Source organism: Mustela putorius, unplaced genomic scaffold, assembly GCF_011764305.1.
Source record: "Mustela putorius furo isolate JIRA1106 unplaced genomic scaffold, ASM1176430v1.1 tig00003834_pilon_pilon_pilon, whole genome shotgun sequence".
In the NCBI taxonomy this organism is placed as follows: Eukaryota; Metazoa; Chordata; class Mammalia; order Carnivora; family Mustelidae; genus Mustela; species Mustela putorius.
The window spans coordinates 122,791,952-122,811,864 of record NW_025421987.1 but is presented as its reverse complement, the minus strand read 5'-3'; the positions used below and the strand labels follow the sequence as shown (position 1 = coordinate 122,811,864).

General features: G+C 34.9%; 1 protein-coding gene across 6 annotated transcripts in view; it reads right to left on the bottom strand.

Moving 5' to 3' along the window:
• The window catches only part of ZCWPW2 (zinc finger CW-type and PWWP domain containing 2), a 131,039-nt gene that overhangs the window by 44,039 nt on the left and 67,087 nt on the right, over window positions 1-19,913 (bottom strand). For all 6 annotated transcript variants that reach the window (XM_013057166.2, XM_045088998.1, XM_013057169.2 and 3 more), the window contains one exon: window positions 5,858-5,972. In XM_013057166.2, coding sequence (XP_012912620.1) covers window positions 5,858-5,972 — 115 coding nt within the window. The remainder of the gene's footprint in view (window positions 1-5,857; window positions 5,973-19,913) is intronic.

Sequence of the window (19,913 nt, the reverse complement as noted above, 5' to 3'; positions counted from 1 at the left end):
AGTAAGAGATTAACAACAATAACTAATGAAAAGAACAATTATAACAATAAACTGTAACAAAAGTTATGTGAATGGGTCCTTAACTCTCTCAAAATATCTTATTGTGCTATACTTATCCTTCTTATTAAGATGTGAGACAAAATGCCTACATGATGAGATGAAGTGAGGCAAATGACACAGGCATTGTGACATAGGGTTAGACTACTATTGACCTTCTGATGATACATCAAAGTAGGATCATCTGCTTCCAGACCATGGCTGACTATGCATAACTGAAACCATGGAAAGCGAAAGTGCAGATAAGAGGAAAACACCATCAATCAATGAATGGCAATCAACTGAATGTAGTCTACATCTATAGACTACTTAATCCAGCAACAGCAGAATATACATTCTTCTCATGCTTACTTGGAACATTCACCAAGACATACTATGTTCTGGGCCATAAAGTATACCATAACTCATATTTAAAAATAGATAACATACAATAGTCTGCTCTCAGACCACAGTAGAATTAAACTAGAATAGAAAAATTGAAAGATAACTAGAAAATCCCAAATACTCGGAGATTAAACAATGCATTCCTAAATAACATAGAGATGAAAGAAGAATCTTGAGAGAAATTTAAAAATATTTTGAACTAAATGAAAATGAAAATAGAGTATATAAAAATTTGTAAGACGCGGTGAAAGCAGTATTTAGAGGGAAATTTATAGCATTAAAATGCAAATATTATGAAAAAACAAAGACCTAAAATCAATAAGCTGAACTTCCACTTTAGAAAACTAGAAAAAGAAAAGCAAGTTAAATATGAAGTAAACAAAGGAAATAAAAACTAGAGCAGAAATCAATAAGAGAAAAAATAGGAAATTAATGGAGGAAATAAAACCAAAAACTGTTTCTTTAAAAAGCTCAATAAAATCAAGACTCTAGCCAGTCTAACTAAGAAAAAAAGAGAGAAAACATAAATTACTAATACCAAAAATGAAACTGAGGGCATCATTACAGATCCCAAGATATTAAAAGGATAATAAAGAAATGCTGTAAATAAGTCTATGTCCACAAATCTGATAACCTAGATGAAATGGACCAATTCCTTATAAGACACAATCTCCCAAAAGTGACACAAGAATAAATAATCTGTATCTTTTTATAAAATTAAATTAATATAATAACCTTCCAAAACAGAAAGCATCAAGCACAGATGGGTTCATTGGTGATTTCTACCAACCATTTAAGGAACAAATTATATCAATTCTCTATAAACTCTTCCAGAAGATAGAAGCAGAGGGAATACTTCCTAATTCACTCACGGAAGCCAGTATACCAAAACCAAATAAAGACATTACTAGAAAACTACAGATTGATTTCTCTCATGAACATAGATGCAAAAATCCTCAATAAAATATTACAAATCAAATACAATGTATAAAAAGAATTAGACACCACAAACAAGTGAAGTTTATCTGAGGTATACAAGGCTGATTCAATATTCAAAATCAATTAATGTAATCTGTGACATCAACAGGTTAAAAAAGTAAAGTCACATGATTAGATCAATAGATGCAGGTAAAGCACTTGACAAAATCCAACACCTATACATGATAAAAACTCTCAGCAAGCTAGGAATAAAGGAGAATTTCCTCAATTTGATAAGAGAATCTATAAAAATCCTACAGCTAGCATCATACTTAATTAACAGTGAGAAACTCAAAGCTTTTCCACTAAGATTAGGAACGTCAAAGATCTTCTCACCTCCCCACTCTTTTCAATATTGTGCTGAAACTCCTAGCTAATGCAATACGAGAAAAAAAAAGGAAATAAAAGGTATAGACTGAGAAGAAATAAAACTGCCTTTCTTAGTAGATGACATGATCATCCATGTAGAAAATCCAAAAGAGAATTAAAAAAAAAATACTCTTGGAACAAATAAGTAATAATAGTAAGATTGCAGGGCACAAGGTTAACAAACAAAAGTCAATCACTTCCCTATTTACCAAACTGAGAAAGCAGGATTTGAAATTAAAGACACATTACCATTTACACTAGTGCCCGCCCCCCCCAAAGTAGAACACTTAGGCAAAATTTAACAAAATATGGACAAGATTATACGAGGAAAAGTACAACACTCTGATGAACAAAATCAAAGAACTACAAATTTGGGTATATTCTATATTTATGGATGGGAAGTATTGTCAAGATGTCAGTTCTTTCCAACTTGATCTAAAGATTCAGTGTAATCTCAATGAAAATCCCAACAAGTTATTTTGTGGATATCAACAAACTCAATCTAAAGTGGGGGAGGGTATGTGCTATGGTGAGTGCTACGAATTGTGTAAGACTGATGATTCATAGACCTGTACATTAGATGTTAATTAAAAGAATAAAAAATAAAAAAATAAAGTTCATATGAAGGGACAAAGATCTAGAATAGCCAACACAATATTGAAGGACAAAGTCAGAGGACTTGGCCCTACCTGAGTTTAAGACTTACTCTAAAGCTACAACAATCATGGCAATGTAATATTGGGGAAAGAATTTTTAAAAACCCAGATCAATGGAACAGAATAGAGAGCTCAGAAACAGATTGAACAACTAGATATCTACATGTCAAAAAACTTAATCTAGATAAGACCTTACACCTTTCACAAAAATTAACTCAAATCACATATCTAAATGAAAAATGTAAAACTATAAAACTCCTAGCAGGCAATATAGGAGAAAATGTAGATGACCTGGGGTATGCAGATGACTTCAGATATAACATCAAAGGCAAGATCCCAGAAAGAAATAATTAATAAGCTGGATTCCATTAAAATTAAAATTTCCACTCTGCAAAGAACACTATCAAGTGAATGAGAAGATAATCCAGAGTGGAAAAAAGTATTTACAAAATATCTGACAAAGGACTGTTATCTGAAATATACAAATAACTTTTTTTTTTCTTCTCTCTCTTCATTTTTTTTTTTTTTTTAGATTTAAGTTCTATTTAGCTAACACACAGTGCAATATTGATTTCAGGAGTAGAATTCAGTGATTCTTCACTTACATACAACACCTAGTGCTCATCAGAACAAGTGCCCTCCTTAATCCCATGCCCCACCCACCTCCCTCCATCAACCCTCAGTTTGTTCTCTATCATTAAGAGTCTCTTATGGTGACTGTGGACTCTGAGAAACAAACTGAGGATTTTAGAGGGGAGGTGGGTGAGGGGATGGGTTGGCCTGGCTATGAGTATTAAGGAGGGCATGTATTATATGGAGCAATGGGTGTTAATAAGTAAACAATGAACCTTGGAACACTACATCAAAAGCTAATGACATACTATATGGTGACTAAAATAACATTAAAAAAAAAAAGAAATTACAATGTTCAAAAAAAAGAGTCTCTTATGATTTGTTTCCCTTCTTCTCCCTTTCTCCTCCCACCATATAGTCATCTGTTTTGTTTCTTAAATTCCACGTATGAATAAGATCACATGGTATTTGTCTTTCTCTGACTTATTTCGCTTAGCATAACATACTCTAGTTCCATCCACATCAAAGCAAGTGAGAAGATTTCATTCTTTTTGATGGCTGAGTAATATTCCATTGTAGATATAGATACCACATCTGCTTGTTCCATTTATTAGTCAATGGACATTTGAGCTCTTTTCAAAGTTTGGCTATTGTTGATAATGCTGCTGTAAGTATACAAAGAATTCTTAAAACTCAACAATAAGAAAATAAGCAACTGAATTAAAAAGCAGACAATAAACAAATACCTCACCAAAGAAGACTTATAGATGGCAAATAAGCATATGAAAGGATGTTCATTATCGTGCCATTAGAGAATGTCAAATGAAAACATCAATGAGGTACCACCACAGACCTAATGGAATGGCCAAAATCCAGAATACTGACAACACCAAATGTTGGCAACTACGTGGAATATGAACTATCATTCATTTCTGGTAGGAATGAAAAAATGATGCAGCTACTTTGGAAGACAGTTTGGCAGTTTCTCATAAAACTAAACATACCATATGAAATGGGTCTATATTTTTTACATATAATTTACTGACCTTGAAGATTTCAGCAATGAAAGAGCTACATCAAATATAGTGTGCCAATTTCTGTAGGGTAGGAAGAATTTAGGCCATGAAATTACTAGTCATTATTTCTGGGTTGAAAGAAGACATTTTGGGTTAAAGAAGTCCTCAAAGTAGCGGGGTAAAATAGGTTGTTTATCTCTAAGATCTTTGTAAGATATCTGAATAACTTTGAAACAAAGTAAGAAGCTGAATATGTACTAGAGTTTACCCTGGAAACTAAGCAAGGACTACAGTGTCTATTTTGGAGATAGTAAAGAATAAGAAGTGAGTGAGCCTATTATGGCAAAGGCTGAATTCCTGGAAGTGTCTTCATGCCCTTCCATTTTGACTTCTCCAGGGATAAGAATCAAGTCTTTAGACACAGGACTGTCTATAATCTGACTGAATTACATCAAATTCTGCATGCAAAAATCATCAGATTTTCAACAAGAAAATGGGTCTGCTGCAAAAGCAAAGAGAAATAACCCCTCTCCATATTCTCGAGACAAGCAAGAATATCAAAGGACCCAGACATAAATATGCTAGCACATACAACAACAACAAAGACATAGTTCAATATTTATTGAGTGTGTCTACTACTAATGTGAAATGGTTACAATAAACTTTAAAAAATAACTGACTATATTACTTCAAGATATTTATATTAAAAACTAAAAAATTAGTATTTCAAAGTTTATTTTGGTTATACAAGAAAAATGTATACTCTGTGTAAATAATAAAATTGTATGCGTGACAATAAAGTGAGTTCAACCTTTACTGATAATAAACTAAGACATATTTTCAGCACAAGGAATAAAATCACATTTATGGTAATAATGTCTCTTTTCTCAGTTTCAAAGTAAACCAGAGTAATGGGCTTGTCATTCTTTTCCACTATCTTCAAATCTACTTATTTCTTTTAAAATATGAACTTAGGTAGCTAAGTTAATATTCAAATTTTTCCCAAATAAAATGTTCTCACATCTAAGTTTTAAAAAATATATATTAAATTCCAAAAGAAAAAAAGTCATGCTTACTTTAAAATTCAGTCAGCACTAAAATGACAGATCTTCCCATAATCTATTTTAGAACTTAAGATGATCATTTTAGAAATTAAGATGATAATTATTATTATCACTAAGAACATATTTAAGTTTATTCAAAATCATTTTTTCTGTGACAGTCATATTGAGTTAAAAGTATGTCCTATCTACTATAATTCCTATGATGAATCCATTTAAAAAGCTATGTACAAACCATAATATTTATGATTCAAGAGAACTTTCTCTGAAAATGACCTGAAATCTTATATTCTTTCACCTCATTAAAAAAGTTGAAGATTGTTTTTATCTCTGTCTTGAATTTCTTTAAAAACAAAAACATTTTTGAAAAACACTTTGTTCTGAAAGAATGCAGCATATGCAAGTGAAAGTTTCACCCCAGAAATATGTTTTAAGGCCACAGCTTCTAATTTTGAAATATATACTTTGAAATACACAAGAGAACTTATGTAGATAGTTGAAGGGTAAAGAAGATGATAGAAGTGCTAATGAAAACCCTTGCATTTAAGTAGAATGTATGTTTAGTCACTGAAAATAGTTTCAAAGGGCAAAATACATACTATTAATCCACACAAAATTTTTTTTTTTCAGGGGACAAAGATATATTATATCCCAATGAAGAAAAAGAGTTTTTTTTTTTTTAAACGTGCAAATATATTTTAGAAAGCATGCATCTGAATAAATCCTCATGTTGGGGTGGTAAAGAATAAAAAAGCTCATATACCCTGTTTGGCTAGGCGGCACATTTCCAGTCTTTGCTCAGGGGAATATCCATAGAGGAGGCGGGCTTCTTGTAGTGCACTTTTATACCATTTCTTTTTTTTCTTACATTTTTCTGGCTAAAGAAACACAGAAAAATAGTGAGACTCATTTATAAACATATTATTTTGTTTTAATATCTACTTGATTTAGCTGTTGAGCTGGAATTAATCTGATTTAAGCATTATACCATATATTACTTAGACTTTTGTATATGATTATTATTTTAGAGTATACCAAGGTTGGGGAAATCTTGTACATTAAAAGTCAAAGGGTCAGATTCTTGATTCGCTAAGATAATATTTTAATATGATTCATCTCACACTTTAAAAAGTCACCAAAAGATCACCAATGTAACAAAGTAGTCAGTATTAAAACATCTTATTAGAATAATTTGATTCTCTTTTAAGAGCAATGATCCTGAAGTGGTATAAAATGAAAAGCCAGGCTTCTTATTGTAACAAAGTTAATTCTATTCACATCCAGCTTTTGTGTTATGACAGGCAGGTGAAATATTCATACAAGTTCCTTAAACTTTTGCCCCAATTTCTTCATTTGTAAAATGTGGATAACAGTATATTCATCATAAAATTTCATAAGTATTAAGTGAAATAATAGATGGCAGTTTTCTGGCCTATTAAGCACACAATAAATATTATTCTACTTGAGTTCAGTACTTTTTCTGCATATTAAGTAATTTAAAAAATATTTTGAAAACAGAAACAAGAGTAAAAAAGTCTCTATGCTAAAAATGACTACAAAAATTATCTGGTCCAATAATTTTTCCAATGTTATTTTAGAATATGCCTAAGGAGATTTAAAAAAATAAAAATTTTAAGTAATCTCTATGCCCAGCCTGGGGCTTGAACTTATAACCCCAAGATCAAGAGCTGCATTCTCTACTGACTGAGCCAACCAGGCACCCAGAATTTGCCTGAAAAATTTTTTATAATGCTTTTATAAATATTATAATTTATAAAATGCTATACCACCATTTTCTTTTTGGAAACTGTACCATCAAAAAGAATACAGGTTTTTATTGCATAATTCCATATTTACCACTTGCATATAATCATCAGATACGTAATTCACTTTATACAGAAATGTAAATCTATGTAACACTTTTTTTAGTTCATTCAGAGAATGAAACCATCTATATATTTAAAGCTCTTTTCAAATTCCACCTTATTCCTAGAATCCTCAAATTAATATAAGCCATCTGTTCCCATTACACTTAATATTTTCTTTTAATCATTTACTACATTCTGACTTGTATTATAGATATTTGTATTCATAACTGCCCCCACCCATAAAATGAAAGGTCCTGAAGACAGAGGCAATAAACAGCATTTCATCTGTGTGTCCTCCACAGTACCCATTTGTCTAATCTCATTGTGTATAATGTAAGCAATCAGAAAGTGGTTGTTAAATTGCATGTTGTTCTGGACACTGATTTGATATAAAAGCCATCAAACAATATAATCAAACAAAAATCTATTATTTTAAATCTACTTTTATGCACAGAATATTTATATTTTATTCATTAATAGAAAAAGAGATGAAAATATAGGTAGATACAATTCAAAAAACATGAGAAACTATAAACTAAGAATATCTAAGCTAGTGTCTGCAAATCTAAGATCTTCCTACAACTCAAATGTTATAATGATGCTAAATAAAAAGTTAGTGAAAAATACCCTAGAAGCTGATATGGCACTAAATGACTGATGTTAAGGAAATTTCTTGAGAAAAACCAATACTGTACACAGCTAAAGTAAACTTTGGTGAGTTTGGGGAACTAAACACTTTCTTAAAAATCTGTGTTGGAGATTCTTTGAGATTTATCAGTAAATATGTGCCATCTAGTGGTAATACAACTAAACATCTTCAAAGAAAAAAAATTAAGACTATAAAGAATTTTGAATTCCAGAATTAGGCTCAGCTATGCATTATATTTTACAACTAAAGAAATGATAGGTGCATATCCTAAAGTGTAGACTGTGCCTCCCTACCCATTCCTGGTAATGTTTCTACCACAGGTGCCCATTATTACCAATTTCTTTCATAGTCTTTCAGAGATATCGTATGCATCTACAAACATATCATTTATATAAATATAACTCATTTTACAGAGTGTTGTGAATAGTTATATATACTTTTGAGTTCTTCAATTTGTCTTGCAGATCACTTCATTTATTGATTGATTCAACATATTCTAAATCGTTGGGACCTATCATTGAAGAAAATGGATAAAGCTGACATTCATTCTAGGCATTAAAACAGACCACCTATAATAAGCATAACAAATCAATAAAGCTTACAGTATGGTGAAAGAAGTTATAAATTCTATGTAATAAATAAAAGTTAAGGCAATAAAGTAGTCAGGGTAATTCTCATTGGAAAGGTAACACTGAGCAAAGATGGGAAAGAAGTCAGGGAGTTAGCCACATAACTATTCCAAGAAAGAGTACTCTGAGCAGAGGGAAAAAATACTCTAAGGTGAGAGAATACAAGTGTATTCAAAAAGCTTTGAAGAGGGGGGAGGAGTCAAGATGGCGGAGAAGTAACAGGCTGAGACTATTTCAGCTAGCAGGAGATCAGCTAGATAGCTTATCTAAAGACTGCAAACACCTACAAATCCATGGGCAGATCGAAGAGAAGAAGAACAGCAATTCTGGAAACAGAAAAACAACCACTTTCTGAAAGGTAGGACTGGCGGAGACGTGAATCCAAAGCGACAGGAAGATAGACCCCAGGGGGAGGGCCTGGCTCCCGGCAAGCAGCGGAGCACAGAGCACAAAATCGGGACTTTTAAAAGTCTGTTCCACTGAGGGACATCGCTTCAGAGGCTAAACCGGGGCGAAGCCCACGCGGGGTGCGTGGCCTCAGGTCCCGCAGGGTCACAGAAGGATTGGGGGTGTCTGAGTGTCACAGAGCTTGCGGCTATTGGAACGGGAAAACCGGCTACAGAGACAGAGCCGACAGTAAGCTCACAGCTCGGTGTTACCTTGAACCAGCCACAGGCTCAGTGAGCCCGGAGCGCAGACGGAGGTCAAGCAGACGGGAGTAACTGGGCGCTGTTCTCTGAGGGCGCACTGAGGAGTGGGGCCCCGGGCTCTCGGCTCCTCCGGCCGGAGACCAGGAGGCCGCCATTTGTATTCCCGTCCTCCGGAACTCTACGGAAAGCGATCAGGGAACAAAAGCTCCTGAAAGCAAACCCAAGCGGATTACTCAGCCCAGCACCTGGTAAGGGCGGTGCAATTCCACCTGGGGCAAAGACACTTGAGAATCACTACACCAGGTCCCTCCCCCAGAAGATCAACAAGAAATCCAGCCAAGACCAAGTTCACCTACCAAGGAGTGCCATTTCAATACCAAGGAGAGCAGCAGAATTCCAGAGGAGGAGAAAGCAAAGCACGGAATTCATGGCTTTCTCCCTGTGATTTTTTTTTAGTCTTGCAGTTAATTTTTTTCTTTTTCATTTTTTTTCTTTTTTCTCACCTTCAGGTAAATTTTTTTTTTAATTTAACGTTTTAATTTAATGTTTTTTAACTAGTTTATCTAATATACATATTTTTTCTTTTTTATATTTTTCTTTATTTGTTTTCTTTTTAAAAAAATTCTTTTCTTTTCTTTTTTTTTCTCTTCTTTTTTCTTTCTTCTTTTTTGAACCTCTTTTTATCCCCTTTCTCCCCCCTCACGATTTGGGATCTCTTCTGATTTGGTTAAAGCATATTTTCCTGGGGTTGTTGCCACCCTTTTAGTATTTTACTTGCTCCTTCATATACCCTTATCTAGACAAAATGACAAGACGGAAAAATTCACCACAAATAAAAGAACAAGAGGGAGTACCGAAGGCTAGGGACCTAATCAATACAGACATAGGTAATATATCAGATCTAGAGTTCAGAATGACAATTCTCAAGGTTCTAGCCGGGCTCGAAAAAGGCATGGAAGATATTAGAAAAACCCTCTCGAGAGATATAAAAGCCCTTTCTGGAGAAATAAAAGAACTAAAATCTAACCAAGCTGAAATCAAAAAAGCTATTAATGAGGTGAAAATAAAAATGGAGGCTCTCACTGCTAGGATAAATGAGGCAGAAGAAAGAATTAGTGATATAGAAGACCAAATGACAGAGAATAAAGAAACTGAGCAAAAGAGGGACAAACAGCTACTAGACCACGAGGGAAGAATTTGAGAGATAAGTGACACCATAAGACGAAACAACATTAGAATAATTGGGATTCCAGAAGAAGAAGAAAGAGAGAGGGGAGCAGAAGGTATACTGGAGAGAATTATTGGGGAGAATTTCCCCAATATGGCAAAGGGAACGAGCATCAAAATTCAGGAGGTTCAGAGAACGCCCCTCAAAATCAATAAGAATAGGCCCACAACCCGTCACCTAATAGTAAAATTTACAAGTCTCAGTGACAAAGAGAAAATCCTGAAAGCAGCCCGGAAAAGAAGTCTGTAACATACAATGGTAAAAATATTAGATTGGCAGCTGACTTATCCACAGAGACCTGGCAGGCCAGAAAGAGCTGGCATGATATTTTCAGAGCACTAAACGAGAAAAACATGCAGCCCAGAATACTATATCCAGCTAGGCTATCATTGAAAATAGAAGGAGAGATTAAAAGCTTCCAGGACAAACAAAAACTGAAAGAATTAGCAAACACCAAACCAGCTCTACAGGAAATATTAAAAAGGGTCCTCTAAGCAAAGAGAGAGCCTACAAGTGGTAGATCAGAAAGGAACAGAGACCATATACAGTAACAGTCACCTTACAGGCAATACAATGGCACTAAATTCATATCTCTCAATAGTTACCCTGAATGTTAATGGGCTAAATGCCCCTGTCAAAAGACACAGGGTATCAGAATGGATAAAAAAACAAAACCCATCTATATGTTGCCTCCAAGAAACTCATTTTAAGCCCGAAGACACCTCCAGATTTAAAGTGAGGGGGTGGAAAAGAATTTACCATGCTAATGGACATCAGAAGAAAGCAGGAGTGGCAATCCTTATATCAGATCAATTAGATTTTAAGCCAAAGACTATAATAAGAGATGAGGAAAGACACTATATCATACTCAAAGGGTCTGTCCAACAAGAAGATTTAACAATTTTAAATATCTATGCCCCCAACGTGGGAGCAGCCAACTAGATAAACCAATTAATAACCAAATCAAAGAAACACATCAACAATAATACAATAATAGTAGGGGACTTTAACACTCCCCTCACTGAAATGGACAGGTCATCCAAGCAAAAGATCAGCAAGGAAATAAAGGCCTTAAACGACACACTGGACCAGATGGACATCACAGATATATTCAGAACATTTCATCCCAAAGCAACAGAATACACATTCTTCTCTAGTGCACATGGAACATTCTCCAGAATAGATCACATCCTCAGTCCTAAATCAGGACTCAATCGGTATCAAAAGATTGGGATCATTCCCTGCATATTTTCAGACCACAATGCTCTAAAGCTAGAACCCAACCACAAAAGAAAGTTTGGAAAGAACCCAAATACATGGAGACTAAACAGCATCCTTCTAAAGAATGAATGGGTCAACTGGGAAATTAAAGAAGAATTGAAAAAACTCATGGAAACAAATGATAATGAAAATACAACGGTTCAAAATCTGTGGGACACAACAAAGGCAGTCCTGAGAGGAAAATATATAGCGGTACAAGCCTTTCTCAAGAAACAAGAAAGGTCTCAGGTACACAACCTAACCCTACACCTAAAGGAGCTGGAGAAAGAACAAGAAAGAAACCCTAAGCCCAGCAGGAGAAGAGAAATCATAAAGATCAGAGCAGAAATCAATGAAATAGAAACCAAAAAATTAATAGAACAAATCAATGAACTAGGAGCTGGTTCTTTGAAAGAATTAATAAAATTGATAAACCCCTGGCCAGACTTATCAAAAAGAAAAGAGAAAGGACCCAAATAAATAAAATCATGAATGAAAGAGGAGAGATCACAACTAACATCAAAGAAATACAAACTATTTTAAGAACATACTATGAACAACTCTACGCCAACAAATTTGACAATCTGGAAGAAATGGATGCATTCCTAGAAACATATAAACTACCCCAACTGAACCAGGAAGAAATAGAAAGCCTGAACAGACCCATAACCAGTAAGGAGATTGAAACAGTCATTAAAAATCTCCAAACAAACAAAAGCCCAGGGCCAGACGGCTTCCCAGGGGAATTCTACCAAACATTTAAAGAAGAACTAATTCCTATTCTCCTGAAACTGTTCCAAAAAATAGAAATGGAAGGAAAACTTCCAACCTCATTTTATGAGGCTAGCATCACCTTGATCCCAAAACCAGACAAGGATCCCATCAAAAAAGAGAGCTATAGACCAATATCCTTGATGAACACAGATGCGAAAATTCTCACCAAAATACTAGCCAATAGGATTCAACAGTACATTAAAAGGATTATTCACCACGACCAAATGGGATTTATTCCAGGGCTGCAAGGTTGGTTCAACATCTTCAAATCAGTCAATGTGATACAACACATCAATAAAAGAAAGAACAAGAACCATATGATACTCTCAATAGATGCTGAAAAAGCATTTGACAAAGTACAGCATCCCTTCCTGATCAAAACTCTTCAAAGTGTAGGGATAGAGGGCACATACCTCAATATCATCAAAGCCATCTATGAAAAACCCACCGCAAATATCATTCTCAATGGAGAAAAACTGAAAGCTTTTCTGCTAAGGTCAGGAACACGGCAGGGATGTCCATTATCACCACTGCTATTCAACATAGTACTAGAGGTCCTAGCCTCAGCAATCAGACAACAAAAGGAAATTAAAGGCATCCAAATCGGCAAAGAAGAAGTCAAATTATCACTCTTCGCAGATGATATGATACTATATGTGGAAAACCCAAAAGACTCCACTCCAAAACTGCTAGAACTTGTACAGGAATTTAGTAAAGTGTCAGGATATAAAATCTATGCACAGAAATCAGTTGCATTTCTCTACACCAACAACAAGACAGAAGAAAGAGAAATTAAGGAGTCAATCCCATTTACAATTGCACCCCAAACCATAAGATACCTAGGAATAAACCTAACCAAAGAAGCACAGAATCTATACTCAGAAAACTATAAAGTACTCATGAAAGAAATTGAGGAAGACACAAAGAAATGGAAAAATGTTCCATGCTCCTGGATTGGAAGAATAAATATTGTGAAAATGTCTATGCTACCTAAAGCAATCTACACATTTAATGCAATTCCTATCAAAGTACCATCCATCTTTTTCAAAGAAATGGAACAAATAATTCTAAAATTTATATGGAACCAGAAAAGACCTCGAATAGCCAAAGGGATATTGAAAAAGAAAGCCAACGTTGGTGGCATCACAATTCCGGACTTCAAGCTCTATTACAAAGCTGTCATCATCAAGACAGCATGGTACTGGCACAAAAACAGACACATATATCAATGGAACAGAATAGAGAGCCCAGAAATAGACCCTCAACTCTATGGTCAACTAATCTTTGACAAAGCAGGAAAGAGTGTCCAATGGAAAAAAGACAGCCCCTTCAATAAATGGTGCTGGGAAAATTGGACAGCCACATGCAGAAAAATGAAATTGGACCATTTCCTTACACCACACACGAAAATAGACTCAAAATGGATGAAGGACCTCAATGTGCGAAAGGAATCCATCAAAATCCTTGAGGAGAACACAGGCAGCAACCTCTTTGACCTCAGCCACAGCAACATCTTCCTAGGAACATCGCCAAAGGCAAGGGAAGCAAGGGCAAAAATGAACTACTGGGATTTCATCAAGATCAAAAGCTTTTGCACAGCAAAGGAAACCGTTAACAAAATCAAAAGACAACTGACAGAATGGGAGAAGATATTTGCAAACGACATATCAGATAAAGGACTAGTGTCCAGAATCTATAAAGAACTTAGCAAACTCAACACCCAAAGAACAAATAATCCAATCAAGAAATGGGCAGAGGACATGAACAGACATTTCTGCAAAGAAGACATCCAGATGGCCAACAGACACATGAAAAAGTGCTCCATATCACTCGGCATCAGGGAAATACAAATCAAAACCACAATGAGGTATCACCTCACACCAGTCAGAATGGCTAAAATCAACAAGTCAGGAAATGACAGATGCTGGCGAGGATGCGGAGAAAGGGGAACCCTCCTACACTGTTGGTGGGAATGCAAGCTGGTGCAGCCACTCTGGAAAACAGCATGGAGGTTCCTCAAAATGTTGAAAATAGAACTGCCCTATGACCCAGCAATTGCACTATTGGGTATTTACCCTAAGGATACAAACGTAGTGATCCAATGGGGCACGTGCACCCGAATGTTTATAGCAACAATGTCCACAATAGCCAAACTATGGAAAGAACCTAGATGTCCATCAACAGATGAATGGATCAAGAAGATGTGGTATATATACACAATGGAATACTATGCAGCCATCAAAAGAAATGAAATCTTGCCATTTGCGACAACATGGATGGAACTAGAGCGTATCATGTTTAGGGAAATAAGTCAAGCAGAGAAAGACAACTATCATATGATCTCCCTGATATGAGGAAGTGGTGATGCAACATGGGGGCTTATGTGGGTAGAAGAAGAATCAATGAAAGAAGATGGGATTGGGAGGGAGACAAACCATAAGTGACTCTTAATGTCACCAAACAAACTGAGGGTTGCTGGGGGGAGGGAGGTTGGGAGAAGGGGGTGGGATTATGGACATTGGGGAGGGTATGTGCTTTGGTGAGTGCTGTGAAGTGTGTAAACCTGGTGATTCACAGACCTGTACCCCTGGGGATAAAAATATATGTTTATAAAAAATAAAAAAATTAAAAAAAAAAATATAAAAAAAAATAAAGAAAATAATGAAAAAAAAAAAAAAAAGCTTTGAAGAAGCCAACCTGGCTGACACTAAATGAAGAAGGAGAGTGACAGGAAATGAGGTCACAAAATTAACAGAGGTCAGATCATGGAGGTTCTTTCAGGCCAGTGTAGGGAACTTGTCTTTTATTTTAAAGAAAATGGGAGCCTCATTCCACAGTTCTGAGCTTGAATAACATTTGATTTGATTCAAATTTTTTTTTTTTAAGCTTTAAAGTTTTGGCTTTGCTTTTTTTTTTTTTTTTTTTTTTAAGATAAAGGTTTGGCTTTTTTTTTTTTTTTAAAGATTTTATTTATTTATTTGACAGACAGAGATCACAGGTAGGCAGAGAGGCCAGCAGAGAGAGAGGAAGGAAAGCAGGCTCCCTGCTGAGTAGAGGGCCTGATGCAGGGCTCCATCCCAGGACCCTGGGATCAGGACCTGAGTTGAAGGCAGAGGCTTAACCCACTGAGCCACCCAGGTGCCCCGATTCAATGTTTTAAAACAATTTCTGATTGTTTTGACCAGAATAGACAATACAGGGGCACGTAGATATAAGATGACCAGCTACTGCAATAATCCAGGCAAGAAACGAAGGTGGTGTAGACCAGGGTAGTGGCAGTTGCCATGGTGTAAAGTGGTAGGATTCTGGACATAATTTGAAGGTAGAGCAAAAGGAATTTTTGTCTAGCTGGAAACTGGTTGTAAGGGAAAGAGAAGATGACTCCTAAGGCTTTTGGACTGAGCTAGTAGAAGGGTGAAATTTGCTGTCTACTGAGAAGATGGCTGTCAAGAGTTCAGATTTATTGAGTATGAGATATCTATTGCCACATCCAAGTAGAGATCCCAAGAGGAGGATGGTAAGGGAATTTAGCAAATAGAAAAGAACTGTAGATAACATTTAGGAATTGTTCACATGCACATGGTATTTAAAGCCAAGGAACTGGAAGAGGTAACCAAAGGAATGAGGAAATAATATGTATGTATACCCACATATATGCTATGTATATATCATTATTTATTTGACAGATGCCCTAATAATGAACATTTTAGTTATCTCTAATACCATGCAATTTGAAACAATGGTGTAATAAAAAAATTTGTCCATAGGTCACTTTGCCCATGTGAAAGAGTACTGAAGAGTAACTTCCGATGTTGAATTACTAGGTTTGAAGTATGTCTATTTTAAATTTTAGAAGTTACTCTGAATTCACTCTTGAATGAGGTGCTCACAATTTTTAATACCATAAACAGTATGTATCCTCACATCCTGGAGAACACTTCTGTTACCAAACTTTTAGATCTCTGTCAGTATTTTAAGGGAAATATGGTATTTCTTTTTTCATTATCATTTTCATTTCTTAAATTTTGTAACTATGAGAAATTTTAAATACTTTTGCAGCTTTGAGATATAATTGACATATAACTATAAATTTAACATATAACTGTAAATTTAAGAGCACAACATGATTGGATACATGTATATCTTGTAAAATCATTACCACAAATAGGGTTAGCTATTACCTTCATAAACTCACATAACTTTTGTGAGTGTGTATGTAGTAAGAACATTTAAGATCTACTTTTTTTGGTAAGTCTATAATATAGTATTATTAACTTTAGTCTCCATGTTGTACATTCGATCCTGGAACTTATCCATCAATTTTCCACATTTTTAAAAGTCACTTTCTTTTCTACAGAATGATTGTTCAAGTCTTGTGTTCCTATTATATTGGTCTTTATCTTAATGGTTTGTAAGAGATTTTTATAAATTAAAAAAGTAATCCTTTGTTACATGTATTGCAAATATCTTCTCCTGTTGATAATTTATCTTTTAGATATTTGCATTGTCATTTTTGTTCATTTAAATCTTTCATCCTTCCAGCAGTAATTTGAGTGCAAGGTATGAACTATACTTCTACTTTATTTTTTTCCCAATAGCTAGCCATTTGTACTCACAGAATTTATTAAATAATACAACTTTAATGATTTGAGTATAACCTTACCCACCAGCTATATTTCCAAGAACTCTGGAGTCTGTTTTTGAACCTTATATTGTTCTATTTGTCTGTTGAATCACTGTTAGTACCAAACTACTTTAATTACTTGAGTTTTATTTTAATTTTACATTTTATAGGCCTAACTCCCTCTCCTATATTTAATTTTCCTATACATTTTAGTACTCATCTTAAGTTCTTTTTAAAAAATTGGATTGCTTTAAAATTAATTTAGGGAAAATTGATATCTTTCCGTATTTAATTTTCTAAACCAAGATGAGGATTTTACCTTTCCATTTACTTAGGTTTTATTTTCTGTCTCTTAGTAGCAAAGTTTTATTTATACAGCACTTACATATGCTTCTTAAGCTTATTCCAGTGTATCAGGTATGTTTTGTTGCTATTATAAGTGGGAACTTTTAATCCCTTTATATTTTCACACTGGTTACTCTGTACAGTAATTTTAAAACTGCCATATAATTGAATTTTCTTATTGCTTATAATGGTTTTTTATTTGAGTTCCATGGGTTTTCCAGGTAAACAGTCATCTACTAAAAAAGGTAACTTTGCTCTTTTTCTTTCCTGTATGTGTACTTTTGCTTCTTTCTTTAGTTATCTGTATTGGCCAATTATACCAAGACAATTACATAATAATAGTAATCTTATATACTTTTGAAAACCCAAATTTCCTACCTGAACAAGCAATGTCTTCTCTAATTAAAATAAAACTTTCAATTGAATGAGTTTGCATATTTTTCAAGACATGCTGAAGTGATTCACAGTTACTTAAATGGAATCCTTCTGCAGAAGCTACCAAAAAAAAAAATGGTTATTTGTAATCATCTTCATAAACTAAGCTGTTTAAGACATTATCATAATCTTTCAACTGGAATATGCTAAGGAAAGGCTTCTGGATTGACAAGAAAGAAATAAAGACTCAGCATTTTACCAAATATAACACATTTATTCCATATACTAATTACTAGGGCAAAGTTTGTGAAGGATGAATGAACATCATGCTTGAATGAATTATAGTAATAACACTGTGATTAGGTCGAATTTTAAAACACTATAGTATTTAATGAGATAAATGTTCAACTTGAAGTTACATTTTGGACAAAATTCAGCAAAGGAAATAATGCTGTCTTGAATTAAGTCCAAACTAAGGCAAAAACTATTGTTCCCTGCCCCCAACCTTTTCTTAAGAAATAAAAATTTGTTTCATCGATTCTTCTTCTACCCACTTAAGCCCCCATGTTGCAACAAACCATAAGTGACCCTTAATCTCACAAAACAAACTGAGGGTTGCTGGGGGGAGGGGTGTTGGGAGAAGGGGGTGGGATTATGGACATTGGGGAGGGTATGTGTTTTGGTGAGTGCTGTGAAGTGTGTAAGCCTGGTGATTCACAGACCTGTACCCCTGGGGATAAAAATATATGTTTATAAAACATAAAAAATTAAAAAAAATTTGCTTTTAATAAAATTACCTTTTAAAAGCATGAAAACTTTTACATTTACCATTTCATCCAAAAGTCAAGTAAGATAATTAACTTTAGATTTAACAAAGAATTGTTCAAAACCAAATGGGCACTGAAAATAGGATTCAAACTCCAGCAGAAAATAATTGCCATTCAAACTCACTCTATCGACTGGAATCTAGAGGTTTCTTAACCCTTGCCTGAAATCTACTGCAGCTCTTGTGACTTTTCTGATAACCAGTAATAGAATGTCCCAGAGTTACTTAGTCCCCTGAATTTCAAAAACTAAAATGTCTACTCGCACGTTAAGAGATAAAATTCTACACTCTAGTTTAAGTTAGAACTTCTGTCCTCCACTTGCTAGGAGTATACTTCAGGCAGAAGTAGTCTTCTTTTCCTCCATGTGCTTCTCTGTCTCTCCCCACATCTTCTGGGTTCTCTGGGATTGAAAAGATTGGTGTGGAGAATGGAAAAGAAATTGCAAAAAAAAAACAACCCAAAAAACCACATTTTTGACTGCTACCACAACAATTTGGGGTTGGTGCTTCCTGGTTTTTAAAGTGTTTTTTATTATGGGGTGCCTTGTGGGTTTTTGGAGAACATTTTCACCAACTAGGAACAACTCCCCTAATAGAGGAGGTCTTTTTTTAGCTGGTTGCTTTTAATCCCCCACCCTATTATCATTTTTCTGCATTGTTCTGCCTAGATTGCCAAGGAGCAGAGAGCCATCTTGGTGGTGGAACCCTTCTATCACTCCGATGCTTTTCCCCACATTGTCTATGTCGTCGATACCCCAAACCATGGGAATGCTGACCATTCTCAGTGTCTCTAGCTCTTTCCACTCTGCTGCCAGACCTGATACCAGATATTCTCACTCTGTAGATTCTTTAGAGGAAAGCTGGCTGCCAGTATGCTGTGTTGCTCAAGCTCCAGAGTACACACACTGAGCTCTCAAAAAATCCCTCATACAGGAAAATCAACATCTTTCCCTTTCCCAAGATGGAGCATGAGGAGGTGCAGGGAAAATGCCACAGAATATCATTATTTTCTCCAAAGAAATTTCTGTATGTTTGACCTTTTATATCCTTGCATAAATTGGATGAAGGGCTGCCGAGTCAGTTTTGGCCCCTCCTTTGCAACGTGTAAATAATTATTTGTCTTCACCTTTTACAGTCTTAAAGATGTGTCTTTCACTAAAACCTGGACATATCTAATAATGGTAGAACTTTCAAATTATCTCCCACCCCAAAACAAAACAAAACACGAAAAGTTTTCAAACATACTTAAGAAGAAAGTTTTAAAGGCAGCTCTTCAGCAAATTTTCAAGGTGCTACAAGCTTATAAAGTCAAGGATAAAGATCAATGACTTTGCAAGAAATCATAGAAAGAGCTGGACATCTTCAAATTCAAGTAAATTCTATGATCCCAAGAAGGAATAATACCATGCCCTTTGTTATGTTTATAATACTCTGGCAACTTGAGTTTTCTCAATCAGTTTATTAAATTTAGGGTAGAGTGGGAAATAAGTAATCATCATAGAAAGAGAAGGAAGACAGTCTAAAAATTTGTGTGAATTTATGAATGTAAATAAGATGATTCTTGATAGATGTATTCTTGGTAGATGAATAA